At 42.3% G+C, this 20,646-nt stretch overlaps 4 protein-coding genes and 1 non-coding gene across 6 annotated transcripts in view; 2 read left to right on the top strand and 3 right to left on the bottom strand.

The window, feature by feature from the left end:
• The first annotated feature begins 2,090 nt into the window (after nt 1-2,090).
• Nucleotides 2,091-4,723, top strand: LOC105566392 (stAR-related lipid transfer protein 7, mitochondrial-like). 2 transcript variants are annotated; one of them, XM_012020345.1, is made up of 6 exons: nt 2,091-2,661; nt 2,744-2,898; nt 3,004-3,269; nt 3,344-3,471; nt 3,665-3,804; nt 3,877-4,723. In XM_012020345.1, exons 1-6 carry the CDS (start codon nt 2,246-2,248, stop codon nt 4,236-4,238), a joined length of 1,467 nt encoding a protein of 488 aa, XP_011875735.1. In that variant the 5' UTR covers nt 2,091-2,245; the 3' UTR covers nt 4,239-4,723. The 2 variants fall into 2 exon arrangements, with proteins under 2 accessions (XP_011875735.1, XP_011875734.1); XM_012020344.1 differs by having other exon boundaries at nt 2,095-2,661; nt 3,001-3,269.
• Nucleotides 4,724-5,518: 795 nt separating this feature from the next.
• Nucleotides 5,519-7,922, bottom strand: LOC105566391 (DNA-directed primase/polymerase protein-like). Its single transcript, XM_012020343.1, has 3 exons — nt 7,117-7,922; nt 5,956-6,743; nt 5,519-5,842 (listed from the first exon to the last, which is right to left on the bottom strand). The coding sequence occupies exons 1-3, from the start codon at nt 7,642-7,644 to the stop codon at nt 5,620-5,622; spliced, it is 1,539 nt and encodes a 512-aa protein (XP_011875733.1). The 5' UTR covers nt 7,645-7,922; the 3' UTR covers nt 5,519-5,619.
• Nucleotides 7,923-12,654: 4,732 nt separating this feature from the next.
• LOC105566390 lies at nt 12,655-14,741 on the bottom strand. Its single transcript, XM_012020342.1, has 2 exons — nt 14,266-14,741; nt 12,655-13,473 (listed from the first exon to the last, which is right to left on the bottom strand). Exons 1-2 carry the CDS (start codon nt 14,275-14,277, stop codon nt 12,655-12,657), a joined length of 831 nt encoding a protein of 276 aa, XP_011875732.1. The 5' UTR covers nt 14,278-14,741.
• Nucleotides 14,742-17,961: 3,220 nt separating this feature from the next.
• On the bottom strand, nt 17,962-18,043 carry Trnas-gcu. The gene has a single exon. It is a non-coding gene; the product is annotated as a tRNA-Ser (tRNA).
• A 636-nt stretch (nt 18,044-18,679) lies between these two features.
• The window catches only part of LOC105566386 (molybdenum cofactor sulfurase), a 6,327-nt gene continuing 4,360 nt past the window's right edge, over nt 18,680-20,646 (top strand). The window contains exon 1 of the mRNA XM_012020336.1: nt 18,680-19,464. Coding sequence (XP_011875726.1) covers nt 19,392-19,464 — 73 coding nt within the window. The 5' untranslated portion in view covers nt 18,680-19,391. The remainder of the gene's footprint in view (nt 19,465-20,646) is intronic.

Raw genomic sequence — 20,646 nt, 5'->3', positions numbered from 1 at the left:
GGGGCTCGGGCCCCTCGAACGAGAATTTCGACACTTTCAGACACGTGCCAAAAAATGCTCCAATCGATTTGGTACACGCGTAGAATTCATTGATAAAAAATTAATTCCATTCAACAGTTCACATTGATAAATAGCAATGTTATATGTTATAATAATATCATTCGCTCGTTAAGACTACTAAGTGAATCTGTAAAATAAAAAATATGGAATTTATAAATTTTATTCATAGTTTGAGAGCAAGGCCGGTATTCACAGTCGGGTCTTGTATTCAAGACCGTCTTAAGTTTATCTCAAGAGAGAGCCGTGCAAACATTTCACTGGCTACAGAGTATCCAAAGATGATCTTAAGACGATCCTAAGTATAAGGTCCGACTACGAACAAGTAACGAATCGGTGAAAAATTGTCTAAAATGTCCAAACTCTCGCTCGACGAATTCTAGCCGCGACCACGTTGAATTACGCGTTAAATAGACGCGCGAGATGGCGCGATTTAAATAATAGCGAATTCGGTTGCTTGCACTAGCATAGTGTAACTAGTGGGTCCACTCTCTGTCGGCCCCTTCGATCTTTGCGGTCCCGATCACGTGGTATTCCGCCATCTGTATGGATGCTGTGCAGATCATTTTACTGGCTGCAAAATATTTCAAAAAATATTTTAGAGGATTCTTTAATATAAAAATTGTCTGTAAACGAGCCTTAGTGTGCGCTCGGTGCGCACTAGTGCAAGCAACCGAAGTCGCTATAAGACTTGTTTACAGTCAATTCTTATATTTAAGGATCGTCTTAAATATCACTTGAATTTCTCAGCCCGTAAAATGATCTGTACAGCATCCATACGAATCATTTTTTTGGCTAAATATTCCTTGAACATGTATTTAAGACGTTAAATATAAAAGTTGACTATGGCTGCGGTCAAGCTGTCGCCTCAAATGTCACGAAGTATTTCTCTTCTCTTTTCTTTCAGTAGAGATAGAAAGAGAAGAGAAACGCTTCGAAGCGTTTGCAGCGGCAGCTTGGTCGCAGCCTATAAACAGATCTTATATTCAAGATCGTCTTAAATTCATCTAAAAATGCTGTGTGGAACATTTCATTGGCTACGGAGTATTTAAAGACGATCTTGAGACGGGATATAAGATCTGACTATGAATACCGGCCCTAATGTGCGCTCAGTGCGCACTGGTGCAAGCAATCGAATTCGCTATGAGTCAAACAGGTCGCTCGCGCGCGTCCCCGCTCGATATTGAACCGGCGATTCCGCGCGCGAAACGTGAATTCCCGCGAGTTCGCTTCGTCTTCCCCAGTCTCTTCGAGGAGAGGGCACCGGAGTTGGCGCCAATTTTCCCGCGCCTGCGCGACGCTCCGATTGGTGCCTTCGGTGCAACACCGTGCACTGAGCGCGGACTAATGCTGGGTCCACAATGAGAGTCGCAGAGTCGCAGTCGTAAGAATAAAGCCTCCGCTACAATGATTCTCGGTTCTGTCTACAATGGTCGTACAGTTGTATCGATGGTCGCTTGAGCAGTCGTAGTTGTAGTCGCTCGAATAGGTTCAATTCCTATTCCAACGACCACGACTGCGATTTATTGCCGCGACGGATCAATCAGAGAATAGTGTTATATGTCGTGTGTCATTATATGTCGAATATATCGTGGGAAAATACCTCAAAAACAGAAAATCGGTTTCAGTTATACATCGATACGACCCAATCCATGACTCTACGATTCTAAGACTGCGACCATTGTAGACAGAACCGAGAATCATTGTAGCGGAGGCTTAACAAATAGCGGTTAAATGCGACTGGCTCTTGCCTTTGATCCCAACCAATCACAATTTCCACTCACGATCATCATCAGCCGCCGCTCTCAGTAAACGGTGCAGCACCGAGTGCACGCAGTCTCGCCGGCACATGCTCGCTTGCGCAACTGCTCCGCCGTCCTCGTCCTCCCGCGATCGATGGTTATGCGCCGCGGATGACGGCGATAATTGCGATTTCCTCCGCGTAATTGGTTTCACGATCGGGTATGCGCTGACCCGCCGGGCCGCGAGGCACCCGTCGTAAGCGTGATTCGTTTTATCGGTCGCGAGAAACGGAGGCAGGGCTCGGGGACCGGTCACGCGCCGAGGTGTTACGCAGCATCTCGACGAGTTGGCGGTTAGCCGCGCGAGAGGGGCTCGTTGATCATAAATGAGACCGTACGACCCGGTCGCGTTCCGTGCGAGGAATTGATAACGTCGGGAGCGAACGATGTACACGTGGCGGTTGACCGGCACCGCGCTGAGAAGATTCAACGCCGGCTACGGCAGCGGCAATGCTAGGTTAGCGCTCGTTCTGCAGCACTGCAGTGGCCCGCGGGCGCAAGGTCGCGGCAGGTTCGGCAGCTACCGCAGGAGGATAAGCTCGTGGTTCCGGGAGCAGGGCACGCAGGTCGCCCAGGCGTGCAAGCGGCAGTTCGAGTTCGTGGCGGCCCAGAGGATCAGGCGGTGCATACAGATATTCCACCTTTACACGAGGATATGGGACGAGGTAGCGCTGAGGGAGTTTCTGCGCCAGTGGAGGCTCCGGCTCGCGAGGAACTCGAGGAACTTTCTGGTGAGCGCGGCCGGCGTGGGCTGCGTGTACAACTGGGACCGCGACAGGATAAGCGACGAAGAGATTAATAGGTAATTGAGAAGGATGCTTGTAGGGGGGAGATAAGTGCGATGTTATTCCCAGGGTAATCCCGCTTGATGCTTGGTGTTGCAGGTACAATCGCGAGATCGAGGGGATTTACAAATTACAAGACTCCACGGTGATCTGTGCAAAGTGTCACCTGCGAATGGTCATTGACACTGTGCAGTCCGATGTCAAATATTGTAAATGTAGCGGCGCTCAGCCTTCCGCTGCTTCCGATGAAAATTGTAGGTTTTTCGTCTATCTGGTATATCTCGTTACGTTGACGTATAAGTCTGCTTTTCTATTGTTTCTGGCGAGTTTGCGTGTAACATTTGAAATGTGTGCAGCAGACGGCTGGCAGCCTTTCATCGAACGTCAGGATATGCTGATATGGAGAAAAGTAGAGCCTAATTCGGGTGGGTTGTTTGCCTACAAAGTGTACGGCTCGTTCTCCGACGTTACTGCCGAAGACTTTTTGCAAGTACAAATCGACGTAGATTATAGAAAGCAATGGGATCCTACTGCTCAGGAGCTAGAGATCATTGAGACCGATCCGGAGTCCGAATCGTCTACTAATCATAGTACCGATGTTATCCATTGGGAAATGATCTGGCCTGTAGGTGTAACATAACGCGCTACGTCTTCGCTAGGTCTTATCATCTAATGATTCGTTAATTTGCGTCTGTGCAGAAATTATTTTCTAATAGAGATTATGTGTATCAACGACGATGGGTCATGGATAGAGAGAAGGGACTCGTAGTCATTGTCAGTCGAGTGACCGAACATCCCGGTGTGCCAGAAAGACGGGGAATTTATAGGTATATAAAAGACAATCGACATAATTCGAGAGTTCATATAGAAATATACATGTATCATTAAACTGAAGTTCTTCCAAATATATTTTCTTAATGAGGCAAATTGATAATAATTAAGTATTTGAATTATATATAAAAGTAAAAGGAAATATTTCTTTTTTATCAATGAATAATGTTATGTGTTTTTACATAACAGAGTGAGATCGTACTGGTCGTACATGGTGATAAAGCCTTACACAGACTTCCACGAGTCAGGCATTGAATTTGGGCTTACTTACTTCGATGACCCTGGCGTCGCTGTGCCATCCGCTGTCACAGCTTGGGTAGCACTGAGAGGTTTGTTATAATTAATAAAATTAAGAAATATTAACTGTATTCGTAATAATAATGACGTTACGTCGATCTTAGGTTTACCAGATTTTCTAATTCGCATGAGACAGGCCTCGAAGGATTATCAAAAATATAAACTAATGAGAAAAGATGCACCAGACAGTACTAGTCTTGCTTTATCTGAGGAGGGTGTTTCCAAAGAGCAAATCAAAGTCAATGTAGAAGATAAGTTAAAGAATGATGAAACATCGACGAGAGATTATACAGATTCACAGGACGATTCTACTAACAGTACTAACAACGTAGATCTAACGCGTGAACAGCAAGAAAATGATTTGGCGGAAAGTGAAAATAAGGATACCAATGCTGCGCCTAAAGAAGAGCAAGGTTTATTACATTATTTCTATCTTACGAAATTATTTGCATTTTTGGATTTCTGACGAATGGATTTAATGAAATAACTTTTGACTAGTAGATGTTTTAACGTGATTTCACACGGAGGAAACAATAATCTGCCAGTAAAGCTATAGAACAGATTTGTGGATGATAACATTGAGGAACAACTGACATTTTATTAACGTATATTGGACAAATGATATGTGGTTTCATAGGTAATAAGAATGGCATTGTAAATACTAATTACCTTCCTTTTTGTATGGCAAAAAAGTATGGTTTCCATTTTTACAAGGAGAAACAAAATCATTAATCACTAAGTGAGACTGATTAGGTACGTCATCGCCTTTAGTCCATTTATTCATTGAAAATTTGTATTACGTATCGTAAGATAACAAAGTTAAGGTCTGGTGTTTTTTTTTGAGGCTGATTGAAAACGTGATATAGTGGGAACTGCAACTTAAATTCGATAATTTTTATAGTATGAAAATATTTGTATGAAACAAATTTAATTCGTTATATCTCTAAGGCCCGGTTTCAACGTTGTTTAACTTTAAGTTTAGCTTAATTCGTTCTTTGTCTCTTTCAAACTGTTACTTTAGTAAGAGGCAAACGTGAATTAAACTAAGATTAAAGTTAAGCGACGTTTGGTGAAACCGGGCCTAAGACTCAGTTTTTCATTTTTTGGTTAACAGTTAACCAAGAAATGAAAAACCTGGCCGAAGTCTAATATGAGACACGATAAGATATATTTATATATGTATATTTGTACATTCTTTTTTGCATCTGTCTATACATATGTACGCTACAAATGTGAATTTAGACAATTAAAAATTTCAACTTTTGCTGTATTTTTCCTTAAAGTTTTTTTCTTAATCTTTTCAGGGTAATATCCTTAAAAAGTTAATAAACATTTTTCTATTAAATTCCTAATTTTATTAAGACACATTAGCAATCATTTAAAAGATTGTATCTGAGGCTACGAGTAAACTTCTATTTTTTAATTTTCAAAATATATGTAAATATATCTTGAGTATTTCGTATTGTGTATAAAGTAGCTATATATAGTAAATGCATGTAAATGTACATAATGTTACATATGAAAATAGTATCACGCTTTTCAAATTGTATAGAGAAATGATTCTAAAGAATACAAGTGTAACGATTTTCATTAGAGAATAATATCGTGTAAATAAATTATGTGTGTTAATCACATGATGTTAATAATAAAGAATAACATTGTTGATATATAGTACTCGTAAATACATAATGTTATTAACATATCGTTTTGTGTCAATGTATAGTTTATCGAAGGGCATTACAGAAAAACGTGCTAAAAATAAATTTATTCAGGAATAATAAAAGGCATTTGTACACATTTATATACATATTATACGTCTGTGCTCACGAAAGCATATTTAATAATTTTTATATCTTCTCTGTAACGTCTTCATCTATTATTACACGAGATATGAAAACATCACCCTCTGTGTCTAACTTGAAAAGAATTTCTTCCGGTAAACTCTTCGGGGTAGATGAAAACCCCGAACAGTCTTCATCGTGACATTTCTGATATATCTTTTTTGTATTTAAATCCACAATCCAATATACGTTGTTGCTCTTATGATACCTGCCAATGTTTTCACAGTATCTGTAAACAATGTAAAGCGCGCTCACCTTAACCATAGCCAGACGGACGATGTACATGGAAAAATAAAAACGAACAACTAATAGTAGCTCGACTTTCGATTACAGTTATGTTACCTGTTGCCGTAGATTTCGTATCTTAGCGTTTTGGTCTTGTCACAATATCTAGCGGTACGTATCTTGCCGGGATCGATGAGACTGCGAATGTACCTGTCGATCTCGGGATATGGCGAGGTCTGGTCGTCGCTCTCGCGAACGGGCCGTGTCGGTATATTCGAGTAAAGCTGAGCCTTCACGTCGCTTCGATTCGAGAACTCGAGCAGAATTAAATTTGGCTTGTTCGGGAAGTACGATATCAGAGAATCCAAAAAGATCCCCAGCTCCTTCTCTCTGCACTTGTTCACCACATTATGCACGCAATCCGAAGCGACTGTTAGATGCGACTGTTTTCCCCACTTGGTGGACAGGTACATTCTGAAGTGTCTGTTCTTCGTATAGACGCCGTTGTCAACGAACAATTTCTCGCCGTGCTGCGTCTTCACGAGCATCTCCTCGATGTCCGGCTTGTTAAAGTGACTTAAAATTCCATGCGACATTGTATTCGATCTCAAATAAAGCAGGATATCGTTGCATATGGTCTTGATGAGCTTTCCAACGTGCGAGTTGTCTTTAAAAGCCATATCCTTCATGGTAAAAATTACGTGTCTACTGAACTTCTTACTGGACGTGGAGTCCAGTATTAAGAAGTTACTCCTGTCGCATAACAGATGGTAGTGATTAAGTAAGTACGCTCGTATGATATCTATCAGCGTTCTGGTCATGCGTGGCCCGTCGCAGAGCGGATTCGGTTCGATTGGGTATTCCAGGTCCAGATATAACCAGCACGGTGAATCTTTTGGTATTATCTGTCGGATAATATTTTCCATAAGCTATATACTTATATGTATATGTCTAATACACTTTTTACTGTATAAAAATACATTTAAAAATTCACAATATTTTAAAACGTGTATTATACAGTTATCGTGGAATATGCTGTTGCAATAGTGCTCCAATTGTTGAAAATTTTTGTGTATGTTACAATATTTTTGTACTAAACGATCTTATGAATACCTAGAATAGTAGTCCAGGTATTAATGATTGCTGAAAGGAGAGATTATTATCTACTGTCCCACGGTATCGCTGCTTAAATCATTTTGACGATCAACAACAATATAAAAATTTCTCGCATCTGTAAGTAGGAGAGTGGAAGTGTCATCAAGGTCGGCACACTCTTACCTCGTACGAGCATCTCTCTTCCTGCGGCTTCATCTTGTAGTGCCACCAGTAGACCTCCGGATGCGCGACGACGAACCTGCGACTGCCGTCGTCGGGCCGCTGGTACACGAAGGTGCACAGAGTGTCCGTTTTCGTGCTGCGCTCGGCAGCCGCGGCCAGCGCGTCAGCCTGCTTGAAAAACTCTCGCCAGTATTGCGTCGGGCCAAGTATGTGCGACGGCATGACCCGGTACGTTTTCACCCAGTTGGACCTGGACGGCGAACGCTTCCGTATCCTGTTGCCGTAAAACCTTTGCGTGCAAATCGAATCCATCTCGGGTGGACGGGATGGATCCTCGATTGACGAACGGTCGGTTTGCGCGATTCTGAAATCGCGTCCAGTCGCGACTTCACAATTTTCAGGCGCGAGACACCGCTGGCGACGTAAACATACCGCGGCCATTGGAACAGCTGACCCAGACTGGCGTTTTCCCGCCAATTTCGCGTCTCGGTCGCCACGGTCGCCCGTGAATCCCGTGATGCGAAGCATTTCTCATCTTCGTTCGCTCTTCTAACGACTGTGTTTTAAAATTGTATTAAAACCAATTATATAATTTATAAAACTTATTTTCGATGAATTGTGTTATTCAGTAGGACTTGTTTTCACTTGCGATTCACATTCTTTCGTTGCTAACATATAAATTATATGTATAATTGCAAAATATAAAAATTTGCTGACAAGCTACGTTGTACTCCTTTTGCCAACAAAATTTGTAGTGGATAGCTTTGCATTTTCTGGATATAATTGAAATGATGCCTCTCTTTTAAATTTGAAGTAAATTTTTATCCGATAAAAACAGACCAACTTGTAGAGGCCGAATTTTTATCGGCGGTCCTCTTTTGTTTGCGATAATATTGCGTTATTACATTTTATAATTTAATTAATTTACATTTATACACAATAAAAATATGTATAATACAATTTTTCATTATGACATAAAATTACATATGAACATGTGACATGTGTGTGTTCACAATAATACATACCTAACTCTTACAATGTAAAACATTAATAAAAAATGTTACACAGTACACACAACGTGTTACATATGTGGCTGTGCTCATTGTACATTTTTTATTAATGTGCAAACGAAAAATCAAATTGTAAAGGAAAATTTATCGATCAATTGCAAACGGAATTCTATTGATTAAAAAACTATGTGAATCAAATTGAACTAAAATCTATTCGATGTACGAATATACGACAAATCGCCGCGCGCGGTTGCGATTCGTTTAAAGTGGCGAAAATGTGCTCTCTAAAAGTCAATCGGTGGATTATCACTGAAAACAGTGAATCGATTCGTTATTTTCAGTAATAATCAACCGATTAACTTTCAGAGAGTGTTGGGCCTGGTTTATCATTTTCTTGTTAACTGTTAATGTGGAAGTTACTCGACTCTCTATGCTTTTCTATATTATTATCTAAGAAGAGACAGAGAATCGATTAAACTATGGTCAACAGTTTATTAGAAACTGAAAAATCGGGCCCAAATAGTGCAATGGGTACCTTTGGTTGTCCCGTCTTTAGAGTATATGTACTCTCTAAAAGTCAATCGATGGATTATCACTGAAAACAGTGAGTATTCACTGATTCAGTGATAATCCACTGATTGATTTTTAGAGAGTAACTCTTCAGGGTACTTAAGCCCCTCCACCACGACAAGGTAGTACCCGAGAAGGGGATTATCGACAAAAAATCGTGCAATTACATATGTGTATATTTAGAAGGAATATGAATATTGAGTGAACATAAATTAGGTTTGCTATTTAATGCACGACGTGAGAGAGATTCATCCGAATGCGATCGTTAAACAAGGTATTGGCGCCCGTGGATACATCAAACCTAACTAATAATTTATATATGTAATTCCCTTATGGCACTTCTACTTCAAATTACGCGTGATATTTTTCTCGACAAATCACCGCAGAAATGAGCAATAAGATTACAGATCGCGACAATTAATTAAATGCGATTGATAAATTTTAATAACTCTCTCGTAAGAAATGCTCGCATTACGAAGAGCGACGCGAAGACACGCGGAACATCCGCCTCGCTCGACTGATATGCGTCGAATGATTCGACACAATAGACTGTTTTCAACCGGTGTTCGCGGCGCTATGTCATTTCTTGGAATCGACGCCCGAAATTCCAACAATTTTCGCAATTGATTAATTTTAATAATCGACGAAAATTTCAAAGCACGACGCGAGAGAGATTCATACCGATCTCGGAAGAAAATCAATATTATTTTCTGAAATAATCAATGATGTCTCATAAACTAATAAGCCGAGGCGAGCCATTCTTACCTCGTTAGAAGCGCTGAAATCTTAGCTTTCCAACGAGACCAAGATTATCTTGCTACGATTTTTCTGTGTGAAGTTATTGACAATTATATTGACTCGTAATCTCGATCTCGGGACAAAATTAATTTTATTTTCAAAATTAATTAGCGATATTTCATAAACTAATGATCCGAGATAAGCGATTCTTATCTCGTTAGAAGCGCTGAAATCTTAGCTTTCCAACGAGACCAGGATCATCTTTCTACGATTTTTCTGTGCGAAGTTATTGACGATTATATCGACTCGCGATCTCTCTCTTAATCCTCATTCAGAAGCAGCATACGGCGCGTAGGTATACGCGGCGTCTCGCGCGGTGTCTGGCGCGGCGGTGTTTACTACGAACACATGTGCCTCGTATGTTTTTATCCCAGTTTTTTGGGGACGTAGTACGCTCGCGTACTACTTGCGTAAAACTCGCGCGGCCTTCCTTCATGAATGGTGCGCGCGCGCCCGATTTTTAAAACGCTATAACTCGGCCAAAAATTGACGTAGCGACACGAACCAAAAACCAATCTTCTTCGTTTCTCATTCCGCAGCTGTCTACATCGAGTATGTATGCTCTTATCATGAAACCCACATACGACAATGGAATAAAAAGTAAAATATGAAATATAAATTAAATATAAAATGTTGCTGACAAGCTATGTTAGACTGTATAGCAAGTTTATTAAAATTTGATTTTTATAATTGATCATCCCATTTTATTGATATGCTTTATTTCTACTAGCACTTTGGTATAATTAAATGTGCCAAGTTTTGTATTAAACTTGTATACTTTTGTCGGCAAAATTTGTAGCACGCACTGTTCTGGATATTCACTAGAAAATTATTTAAACATTCTTTTGTACATACAAGATTGCTACGTTTATATCAGAAAATCAATACAATTGCATTCTGATCAAATTAAACTTTGCATTGTTCTAGACTAATATCTCTCTTTATTATTTGAATTAAATTTTTATTCAATAAACATAGACCAACTTGTAGAGGCCGTCCACCACCCCCGCCGATTTTGATCGGCGGTCCTTTTTTCTTTACAATTTGGTTTTATCGTGTTTATTATTTATTTCATTTTACTTATAATTTACTTTACAATGCATACAACATTATAAAAGAAATAGTTTAATATCAATGATCCCGTTACGAAAACTCAATAACACTCTCGTGAAACATTTCATGCATGCAGCACGGAACACAACCAAAATTGGGCACTGCATTACCCGCTTGAAAATGAGTGTAGCGGAATAGTTTTAAAAATGAAAATTGGCGCGAGGCGCCGGTACCAGCCGAGCGAAAACGGTATCAAGTAAAACGCCGGCGTGGCCGCTCTCAGATTTCTCTCTGATACTACTGTAATTTTGTATTATTCGGTCTACTGCATGTTCGCGAGAATCCGCTTTCTAAAATATTGCACATTTTCGTTTACATTCAATTTTGCGCACAAAATATATTTTACAAGATATACATAGATGAAAGTCCCCTGTTATGAGATAGGATCTTAATAGGGGAGTTTCTGTTAAATTAATAGTTTCCACCATGAATTTATTGCCCTTGGAGCGATATCTGTTTAGTGGAAAATTCATTGTTAGTATATAATTGTTGCGAAAAAAGATTTGCGATTGAATTTGGGTGTTGAAAACCTGCTATCTCATACCCAGATAGCACAAGACACTCCTATGAACATTTTAAGAATATTCTTCAACAATATTTCAAATATTCCATAGGTCATTCTTATATACAATTTATAGAATATTCGATTGGAATATTCTGAAATTAAGAATATTTGCACTCCAGAAGAATATTCATAGAACTATGTGTGCTATCTGGATAATAGAGGACTTTCCTCTACTAATATATAAATTCAGCAAGTTATTGTTCTTCGTAATACAAGACATCATGTAATACAAACTCACGTTATTTAATCCGACGTAAATGGAAAACCAGTTGAAATACGCTTGGCGGTATCAAACTGTCTGCGCGAGAAACAAAGTGTTATGCATTAATTCAAAAGTAAAAGTGTTCTCGTTCGTTTTATTCGCTTTCACGATACTACAAGACGCTGCGTGGCGGCTACTGACTTGCAAGGAAAATCCTTGTATATGGACAAGTGCAAATTATTATTTGCCCGAATTAATTACCAAGGCCCGATTATACCAAACGTCGCTTAACTTTAATTGTTAGTTTAATTTACGTTTGTCTCTTTCTAAGTAACAGTTGGAGAAAGAGACAAAGAACGAATTAAGCTAAGTTTAAAGTTAAGCACAGGAAAACCGGTCATACGTGAAAGTCGGCCCGCAAGCCGACTATTCGAGCGGATTCGTGCAACGATGTCGTGGATCGACGTATTTGTCGACCAACCATTGTATGCAAATTCTGAATTGAATTTCATCTGGAAATTAGGCGAAACACCCATCCTCTCCCCCGACGCTTTCGGCACGTTTTCTAATCCTTTTGTGTGCACGCACGCGACTTTCTTTCATACGCGGACGAAGAGCGTGCAAGCGGGAAAACGGGAACGTTCGTGTCGACTTCGTGAACAGGATCGAAGGATCCACTTTCGCCACGAAACGAGAAATGCCTCGCGCGTGGATTGAAAAGTAAAAGCGTCGTCCTGTTAACAAGTTCGCTTTATTCATATCTAATACAGCAGAGTTTCCGTTTCGCTACTAATCGGAGAAATGCGTGTTTGTGCGTTTGTATGTGTTTATGTGTGTGATTACTGTATCTCGAGAAACGTGTCCTGTACGAAGGCGTGTCGAGATCGGTTTGTCGGGGGTTTCCGTGTGAATAGAGGAGAATGTTCGGTGCACGATGTAAAAGTACAAGGTGAAACATTGCGTATATACAACCAATTTTTGGGTCAAATTGTCGATCGATTCTTGCTGCATGCAACCGCATGTTTGCAGTTTGAAGGTTTGGGGCAAATTTCTCATTGGTCTCGAGTGCGCATCCCACGGGAATGTTACACCTGGTATTCTTGCATCACGGCTCGGTGCATACAATGAGGTATAAATATAAAAATATTATATACTATAAATATTATATACACACATCTACGTAAATAATGTTGCGCGTGTACCAGAGGGAATACGGGGTCGAGGAGTTTGCGGCGATCGGGAGGGGTTAACAGTTCTCGGGGGGAGGGACAGGGTCGCGTTTACCAGGCGTAGCTGGTGCCGAAGCCGCTGAAGGTGGCGTGGACCACGGGCGCGGCTGTCTCGTACGAGTAAGGGGCGGCGTAGGTCTTGGCGATCACCGGGGCGGCGTGAGCGGCGTACGCGAGGGCCGGCGCGGCGGCGATCGCGGTCTTGGTCACGACCGGGCCGGCGGCGATCGGCGCGGCGTAAGAGGCGTAAGGGGCGTAGGCGGTCTTGGCGATCACGGGGGTTGCCGGCGCGGCGTAGGTGGTGTACGCGGCGGTCTTGGCGATGAGCGGCGCCGGGGCGGCGTAGGTCTTGGCCAGGAGCGGGCTGGCGTAGCTGGCGTAGGCGGCGGGCGCGGCGTAACCGTAGCCGTAACCATGTGCGGCGGCGGGCGCGGCGTAACCGTAGCCGTAAGCGGGTGCGGCGGCGTACGCGGCCTTAGCGAGGACCGGGGCAGGGTGAGCGGCGTACGTCGCTAAGGCTGGCGCGGCGTAAGCGGCTTTGGCGAGCACCGGCTGCGCGGAGATCAGGGGCTTGGCCAAGGCCGGCGCGGCGTAGCTGTAGCCGCCGTAGCCGCCGTAGCCGGCGTAGCCGATGGCGTGCGGCTCCAGCAGGGCGTCGTTGCTCACGTGGCTGTTGCTCACGCGTACCGACGAGTGCGCCGAGTCTTCGGCGCGGCTGTACGTCGACACCACGTTCTGCCCGGCGTAGCCCTTCTGCGTCGACTCCTGGCTGTAGCCGATGCTGTCGTGGTCGGCGGACACCGTGCCGATGTCGTAGGCCGCCGGTCCACCGGCACTGGCCGCAGCGACGAACGCTGCGAGTACTACGAACTGCAGGGGAGTGGACTAGTCTCATTGATAGTGTCTCAAAATTGACGCGCGATACACATGGGAAGAAATGCTTAACTAATAGAGGAAAGTCCCCTACTGGGAGATAGGCTTCTAATGTGAGACAGCAGGTTTTCAATATCCAAATTCAATAACAATCTTTTTTCGCGGCGATTACGCAATTTAACAATGAATATTCTACCAAATGGATCTCGCTCCAAGGGCAAAAAATTTATTCATTCAGAAACCCCGCTGTTTCGTGTTAGGAGCCTCTTTCATAATAGGGGACTTTCCTCTATATATCTTTACGTTATTTTAATTTGTAAGAAAATGACTCTCGGTTGAGATAAAACGACTTATCATCTGTTATTACAGATGTTTTTGTACACTGAGAAAAATGTCCGATTAAATATAATCCAGTTACATAATAACAAACGGATACATCCAATTAAATTGTACATTCGATGAAAAATATGATCGGTTTTTCAATCAAATTTCATCGGATGTATCCATAATTTAATCGGAAAACGTAATCGGAAAAATTAACCATCGGAAACGCTATTTAATTGGTTTATCCGATGAAAATTTTTCTCAGTGTAAAAAATGTGATAAACGGAGTACGGAGTGTACGAGATAGAGGCTTCGATTATTTGTAATTGGAAATATATTAACCGCCAAGAGTTCTTATAGATTTTCCTTCTATCTTTTACCCATGTCGCTTTTACGATTCGCCATCATTTGCACGTTCGTTACTCGGCGTGAGAAACAACTTCCCGACGGAGCCGATGCGCTTACCTTGAATGCCATTTTGTTGGTCTGAAGCGGAACAACTACTGGGTCTCTGCCGAAATGGTAGCTGTCGGCCACTATTTATACGCGGGTGAGGCCGTAGGGGGTTCAATCGAATTTTGGGCATCTACCTTGCTCGAGGTGATTGGGCATGGCCGATGGGAGAGGGAGGCGGTATATGGGACTTGTTTGTGGGAAATGATTAAGAAAGGAGGCGCAAAGGAGAGGTAGGACAGTCGCTCGAGGGGGAACACGGGCGAGTTGCACGGGCGTGGCTCCCCACGAAATTCAGATCTGGTTGTCGGTTTTATTAGAGAACGTCGAGGGCACGACACTCCGATCGCCCGATAATTACGCCTCGCTCTCGGTGATCCGGCAATAAGCATCCGACAGATACGCACAATATTCGCAAATGAAGCGAACGCGCATTGATAACGTCACGACGCTCCTGCACTTTCGTTTTCATCGATTATCCTGCTACTCCCGTTTCTCCGTCTGTCGTTTCTCTGAAGGAACATCTGGCCGTGACGTTAAACACGAAATATCCCGATATCTCTCTTGCGTAAAAAGCAAGGATACATGCAGTCGTGTAATTATTCCTGTTTAATTAATCAGTAATTCTTTCTCGAACAAAATATAAGAATTGTGATACTTGTATCTTGTATTTCTTGCCGTAATTAGGCAATTGCCTTCCCCTTACACGCTTTACGTCCATTTCTAACAATATTACGGTTAGACGCATTCTTTTCAAGTATCAAGAAAGGATGAAAAGGATTAAATCGAGACTCAAGTTAATCTGCATTGGCAAAATGGACATACTCTCGCGTTTTAATTATATGCAAATGCGCAACGAGAGTGTACGTGAAATTAATCTAATTCGCTTGGAAGGAAGGAAACTGGGTGGTGCGATTCTCGTGTATCACTTTGCGAGTCCCTCCTCTCTTACGTAATGCAATACATTTATATAAACTCACCACGATATTGTAGGACTCGCCAAGGACGCACTTTCTCCAAATTCCTATATCGGCATAAGCGGTGTCATATGTGTAACAGAGGAGATACGCAACACTCTTTAAGTGCTCTTGTTATTAGAAATGACGGCGATCGCCGTGCAGTTTCAGACAATGTCTCGAGAATCAAATTCAAATCGTAATTTCATCTCGAATTACACCGCGTACTCATTTTGGGGGGAAAACAACAACGAGTGCTTTGAAATATAAAATGAGATAATGCGAGCATCGCGTTTATCAATTCGCTCTTTGCCTCGCACGAATAATGCGATCGATCTTAAAATAAAGAAAATTTCGAGTAAATCGAAAAGAACTGAATCTCTTTTCCGTAATTAATACACGGAATTCGCGATTGGTGCTTTCCGTTTAGCGACACAAGTCGACGCGACCATCGGTCTTTTTTCAACATTCAGTAAACAACAAGGATAAAATAATACTTGTGTTGGTAAGCACCGAATGATATCAGCGCGATTATATCAGAGAACAGATTAAAGCCAATAAATGATAAATGAAGCGATAAGAGATACGCGAGAAAATGAATGATCGCGATATCGGTTCTCCTTGACGTCCCACTCGTAAATTACGCTTAATGAGTCTTTAATACGATATCGGGAACGCACAGGTAAATTGCCAACTGTGTGTACGGAATAATAAATACTTTGTTACCTTCATAAGTCGCTGCTCTTTACGAATGTGTTTGCGCAATTCGTTGAATCGCGATCTTTCAATTAGCGTGTCTCACTTTTTGCCTCAACTTCTGTGAGATATGCAGAACCAAACTGTCTCGTCAATCGCTCTTCTCTCTACAAATCAATCAGTGAATTACTGTAATCTATAAACAGTGAATAGTCACTGATTTACAGTTGCAAGTATCCACCTATTTCCAGGTAGCACAAGACACTCCTATGAACATTTTAAGAATATTCTACAAGAATATATAAAATAGGATCTATATAGCGCCAATCATATTTATTATAGAGAAAGGAACACTTAAATTTTAATTGAAAGATTCTAAAATCTAGAATAAAATGATTGCATATATCGTCTTTTGTCGAATATCGTAGTGCCAAGATGGAGGGAAAATTTATTCTAAACGCAAGAATATATAAACTTACATTTATATGTATAAGTTACTCTTGTCTGAATATAGTAAGTCAATCTATTTTAATTCGCTAGAGGAGAATAAGAATAATTGATTTTATCTTGATATTGTCTTATTTTTATACTAAATGAGATTGTGAAAAATATAAATGCGTCAAGAATATTTTTTGTCTCGGTAACAGAACTCCTTTCCGAGGGTGTACTATAAATCTTTTTTGAATGTGAATAGAATAATCTAACGAATATAGCGTGTCGGTTATATATGGTGCGATCACAGGTTTCACTGCCTTTTGCCGAAGATAAATGTATTACACAATAAAGAACGTGCAATATACATGAACTCGATGAATATTCAAAAATTATTCTGAACGAATATTCCAAAGACATTCTCGGCGAATATTCTAAAAACGTTCTTATTTGTTATGAATATACGATTTCTAATTGTAATAATCTATATATATATATATATTTATAGAATATTCGATTGGAATATTTGCACTCCAGAAGAATATTCATAGAACTATGTGTGCTATCTGGATTCACTGTTGTCTGCACGGAAAAAAAAAATTAGCTGCTGTAGCTAAATAACTTAGCAAAAAATGGACAGCTAATATTTTTAGTTGTCCATTTTTTGCTAAGTTATTTAGCTACAGCAGCTAATTTTTTTTTTCCGTGTGTGATAATCCACTGATTGACTTTTAGCGAGTTCCAACGGGAGCTCTTTTCGACGAAACCACCCCAAGATGCTCCTAGAACCCCCGAAGGCTCGGTCGAGTACACGGAAAGAACAATGTAGCTGCTGTAGCTAAAACTTAGCAAAATAGGGACAGCTAATATTTTTAGTTGCGATAGCTCAATATTTTGCTACGACAGCAAACCGTTTGCTGTCGCACCTAGTACAATAGGCACAGTAGCAAAATATTGAGCTATCACAACTAAAATATTAGCTGTCCCTATTTTGCTAAGTTTTAGCTACAGCAGCTACATTGTTTTTTTCCGTGTAGTAAGTACGCGAGCAAAGTGAGAGAAATTTTGAGTTACGCAAGACGCCGTCGGCCCTTTGTCGCGCAAGGTTGGTCACCACTGGGCGCTTTAGGTGACGGTGCTAGGTCACGGACAGGCGTACCCCTTCACGCAAGTTGTCCGATTTTTTCCTTTGTAAAAGTACACCGCCCGCGGAGGTTACGCCTTTCCGTCCGTGACCCAGTATCACCCTGAATTCTTTATTTTCACTAACGTCGACGACTCTTCAACTCTCATTCGACATGCAAGAGTATCATGCGCTGAGCGCCCTCGCGTGCTCCTCTACGTTGGAACACCTGGCAAAATTTCCGTTCGGCAAACAATCTTATCCCGAAGCGACTAAATGAGTTATCGTTGACAGCATTTCTCACGCGAGATTATTACGAACGAGGCAGCCGAATGTGAAACCGACCGACGCCTACGGTCTCCCGCGCGTTTGTTCCACAGAAATCGATAAATTAATAAAATTCGTTGAAATCGCCGCATTTGTCGAAATCGCGAATCTGCAGATTACGCGACGTTGAATCTGCCCTCTTCAAGGGAATATAAAAAAAGAAAAAAAAAGTTACGACGAGGATGGGATTCGAACCCACGCGTGCAGAGCACATTGGATTAGCAGTCCAACGCCTTAACCACTCGGCCACCTCGTCACGCACATTGACGGGTTCAAAATGTTCGTGGTAAGCCGCGGGGTCTCGACCACTCGCAATGCCATTACTCTGCAACTTTCAACAATTACACAAGACCGCGAGTGCGAAAAAACCTATTATCCGGCGTAAAACATATGTCAGCATTAGTCTGCAGGTGTGCGGCGTGGCGTGTGCATTTCGGAATGCGGTTCCGAATAATCGGCAATTAGCGGGACCGACCGTGTGCCACGTACGAGGAGAGAAAGCCAAAAAAAAAAAAGAGAAGCAGAATCGCCGAAAGGGCCACCTCGATTTTTATCGACCCCGAACAACCGGGCGCGACTCCGCGGCCACCCGCGTCGTTGTGTCGTTAACACCTGACGAATCTTTCGCGCGACGACGCGAGATCGGCTAGAAAATATTTGTTCGTTGCCCGTTGATATCTACGTTCGTTGAAAGTTTAATTTAACAAAACACGCCGTTCGCTCGAGTGCATTTCAACACGGTGAAACGGAGTACCCGTCGCTGAGAAAAATGCCCGATAAAATATAGTCGGATAATCCAATTACGTAATAACAAGTGGACATACCCGGAGAAAAATATTATCGGTCTCTCAATGAAATTTCATCGGTTATATCCACAATTTAATCGGAATTAACCATCGGAAACACTATTTAATTGGTTTATCCGACGGAAATTTTTCCTCGGCGCACGTGTATCGAGTTTTAACTTTATCAATTAATTACGAGGCGATCGACTACCGCGCTCGTTACGCGACCGACCATTACGTATGTGTCAACGTCTGAACGTGATAAGTCCCCTTAGGCATCCGCAATGTGCATCTAGCGTATTGCACTTGGCAAACAATTTCGCAACGACGCGAGATATACAGTGACGTCGGCTCTCGCGTCGCGATCCTCCAATAAATCTCTGTCGTTTATTTCGGGCGTCTCTCGATAACGAGACAAAGAGACAGAGTGTGTGTGTGTGTGAGAGAGAGAGAGAGAGAGAGAAAAAAAAATTCGGAGATTCTTTTGTGCCACGTACGACGGATATCGGCGTCGAGAGAGTCGCTGCCGTTCCGCTCGGGCGACATGACGAGCGTCTTATCCCTGCGCGTGTATCTTTAATCCACGTTAATTACGCAGTTGCGTGTGACGTAAACACGCGGGGGCCGCCGATGTTCCTTCCGTACGATCTTCCTCGCGTTAATCCCCGGACGGCGGCGGCCGCGGTCGAAAGAACTCGCTCGCTTGGGCAATCGCTCGCCTATCACCGACCCACGCGGTCGCCCCGATAGAACGCAGAGCTACTTGTCGGGTGATCTAGTGCGCGCCGCGCGATCCCAAGATCCGGTAGCGAACCGACCATGGTGGAGTTCACGCCGGTTTACGACGACGCCACCGCGCGATCGCTCGGGGGCGAGTTCGCGCGGCTCCAAGGTGAGACGCTCGGCGAGGGGGTGGACGGGGGTTGTTCCGCTCTCGCTAACTTGGCCGGCCAGTTTATTTTCAATATCGACGTGTTTCCATTAACGGCTCCTTGAAAATGTCCCTCTGCGCTCACAATGGAAGGCGATTCGCGTGACACGCGGCGTGTTCGACTCCGCGAGACGGTGACGTGACAAGGACACGCGTGATGACATCGTTACGGCACTTATGGCCGCTATTTACATAATGGCGCGCTGTTATCGTACAGGGCGATTCATAGCCGCCCGACGTCTCCTCCGCCGGTTTCCGTTTCAGCGGGAGAAATGATTAATGAATAAATCCTTATTGCGAAAGATTTTTTTTTATCGCACTCGTAGCATTATTATTTTTATGTCGAACCAAGAGCGCGGGTTTATCGGTTGTTTTCTCTCGCGAACTAGTCTCTCATTTTTGATCGTTGATTATTGCGAAAGTTATGGGCGCTTTGACGTTTAGAAAGGTCGTTTCTCCGAATTGGTCAAGGAGTCTTCAAGAGTTCGACAATTTTGGGCCGTGTTGCATAAACGCTTGCAGACATGCAAACAATATGAACTGGACAAATATTTTGCCTAAACGACACGTAAAGTCCCCTATTATGAGGTAGGCTCCTAACATGAGACAGCGGAGTTTCTGCTAAATTAATAGGCATCGTCTGTTGGTTCCATCGTGAATTTATTGTCCCTGGAGTGAAATCTGTTTAGTGGAAAATTGACCGTTAGATCGTGTAATCGTTGCGAAAGAAGATTTGTGATCGAATTTGGACGTTGAAAACCTCACATTAGAATTCTATCTCATAATAGAGAACTTCCCTACATGTCTAAAAGACGCCTTTTAGACATGCGTGCTGTCTGGATTGCAATCTTTATTATATTTCATAAGTTTTATCGACGCACAGTTACTGAAAAGTCGAAAACGCGTAAACAACATCTTAAAGTTATACAGGGTGTCTTTCCATATCCGACAAAATTTTTGAGAAGGTAGAACGGATCGAGATGAACTGAAAAGTCCTGTATCATTTTGCAATTTTCGTAATAGTTAACGAGTTTCGTAATTAATTATTAAAAATCGTTGTCTTAGGCCGGCCTACCGCCCAATTCGAGCGCGTGGCAAGATGTGACCGCCTGGCGATCGATATTGCTATGCGCACATCTCGCC

The sequence above is a fragment of the Vollenhovia emeryi genome, unplaced genomic scaffold (genome assembly GCF_000949405.1).
Source record: "Vollenhovia emeryi isolate VEMERY1.0 unplaced genomic scaffold, V.emery_V1.0 DF939145.1, whole genome shotgun sequence".
Taxonomy (NCBI): Eukaryota; Metazoa; Arthropoda; class Insecta; order Hymenoptera; family Formicidae; genus Vollenhovia; species Vollenhovia emeryi.
This window is presented reverse-complemented; position numbering and strand designations above follow the sequence as displayed.

Bases quoted from the DNA above. Each gene is read 5' to 3' on its own strand.
- LOC105566391 (XM_012020343.1), bottom strand. From the start codon at position 7,644: ATGCTTCGCATCACGGGATTCACGGGCGACCGTGGCGACCGAGACGCG. The intron at 6,744-7,116 runs GTAAGAGTGTGC...ATTATCCGACAG, and splicing joins AAGAGAGATGCTCGTACGAG to ATAATACCAAAAGATTCACC. The intron at 5,843-5,955 runs GTAACATAACTG...CATTGTTTACAG, and splicing joins TACGAAATCTACGGCAACAG to ATACTGTGAAAACATTGGCA.
- LOC105566392 (XM_012020344.1), top strand. From the start codon at position 2,246: ATGTACACGTGGCGGTTGACCGGCACCGCGCTGAGAAGATTCAACGCC. The intron at 2,662-2,743 runs GTAATTGAGAAG...TTGGTGTTGCAG, and splicing joins AGCGACGAAGAGATTAATAG to GTACAATCGCGAGATCGAGG. The intron at 2,899-3,000 runs GTAGGTTTTTCG...AAATGTGTGCAG, and splicing joins CGCTGCTTCCGATGAAAATT to CAGACGGCTGGCAGCCTTTC.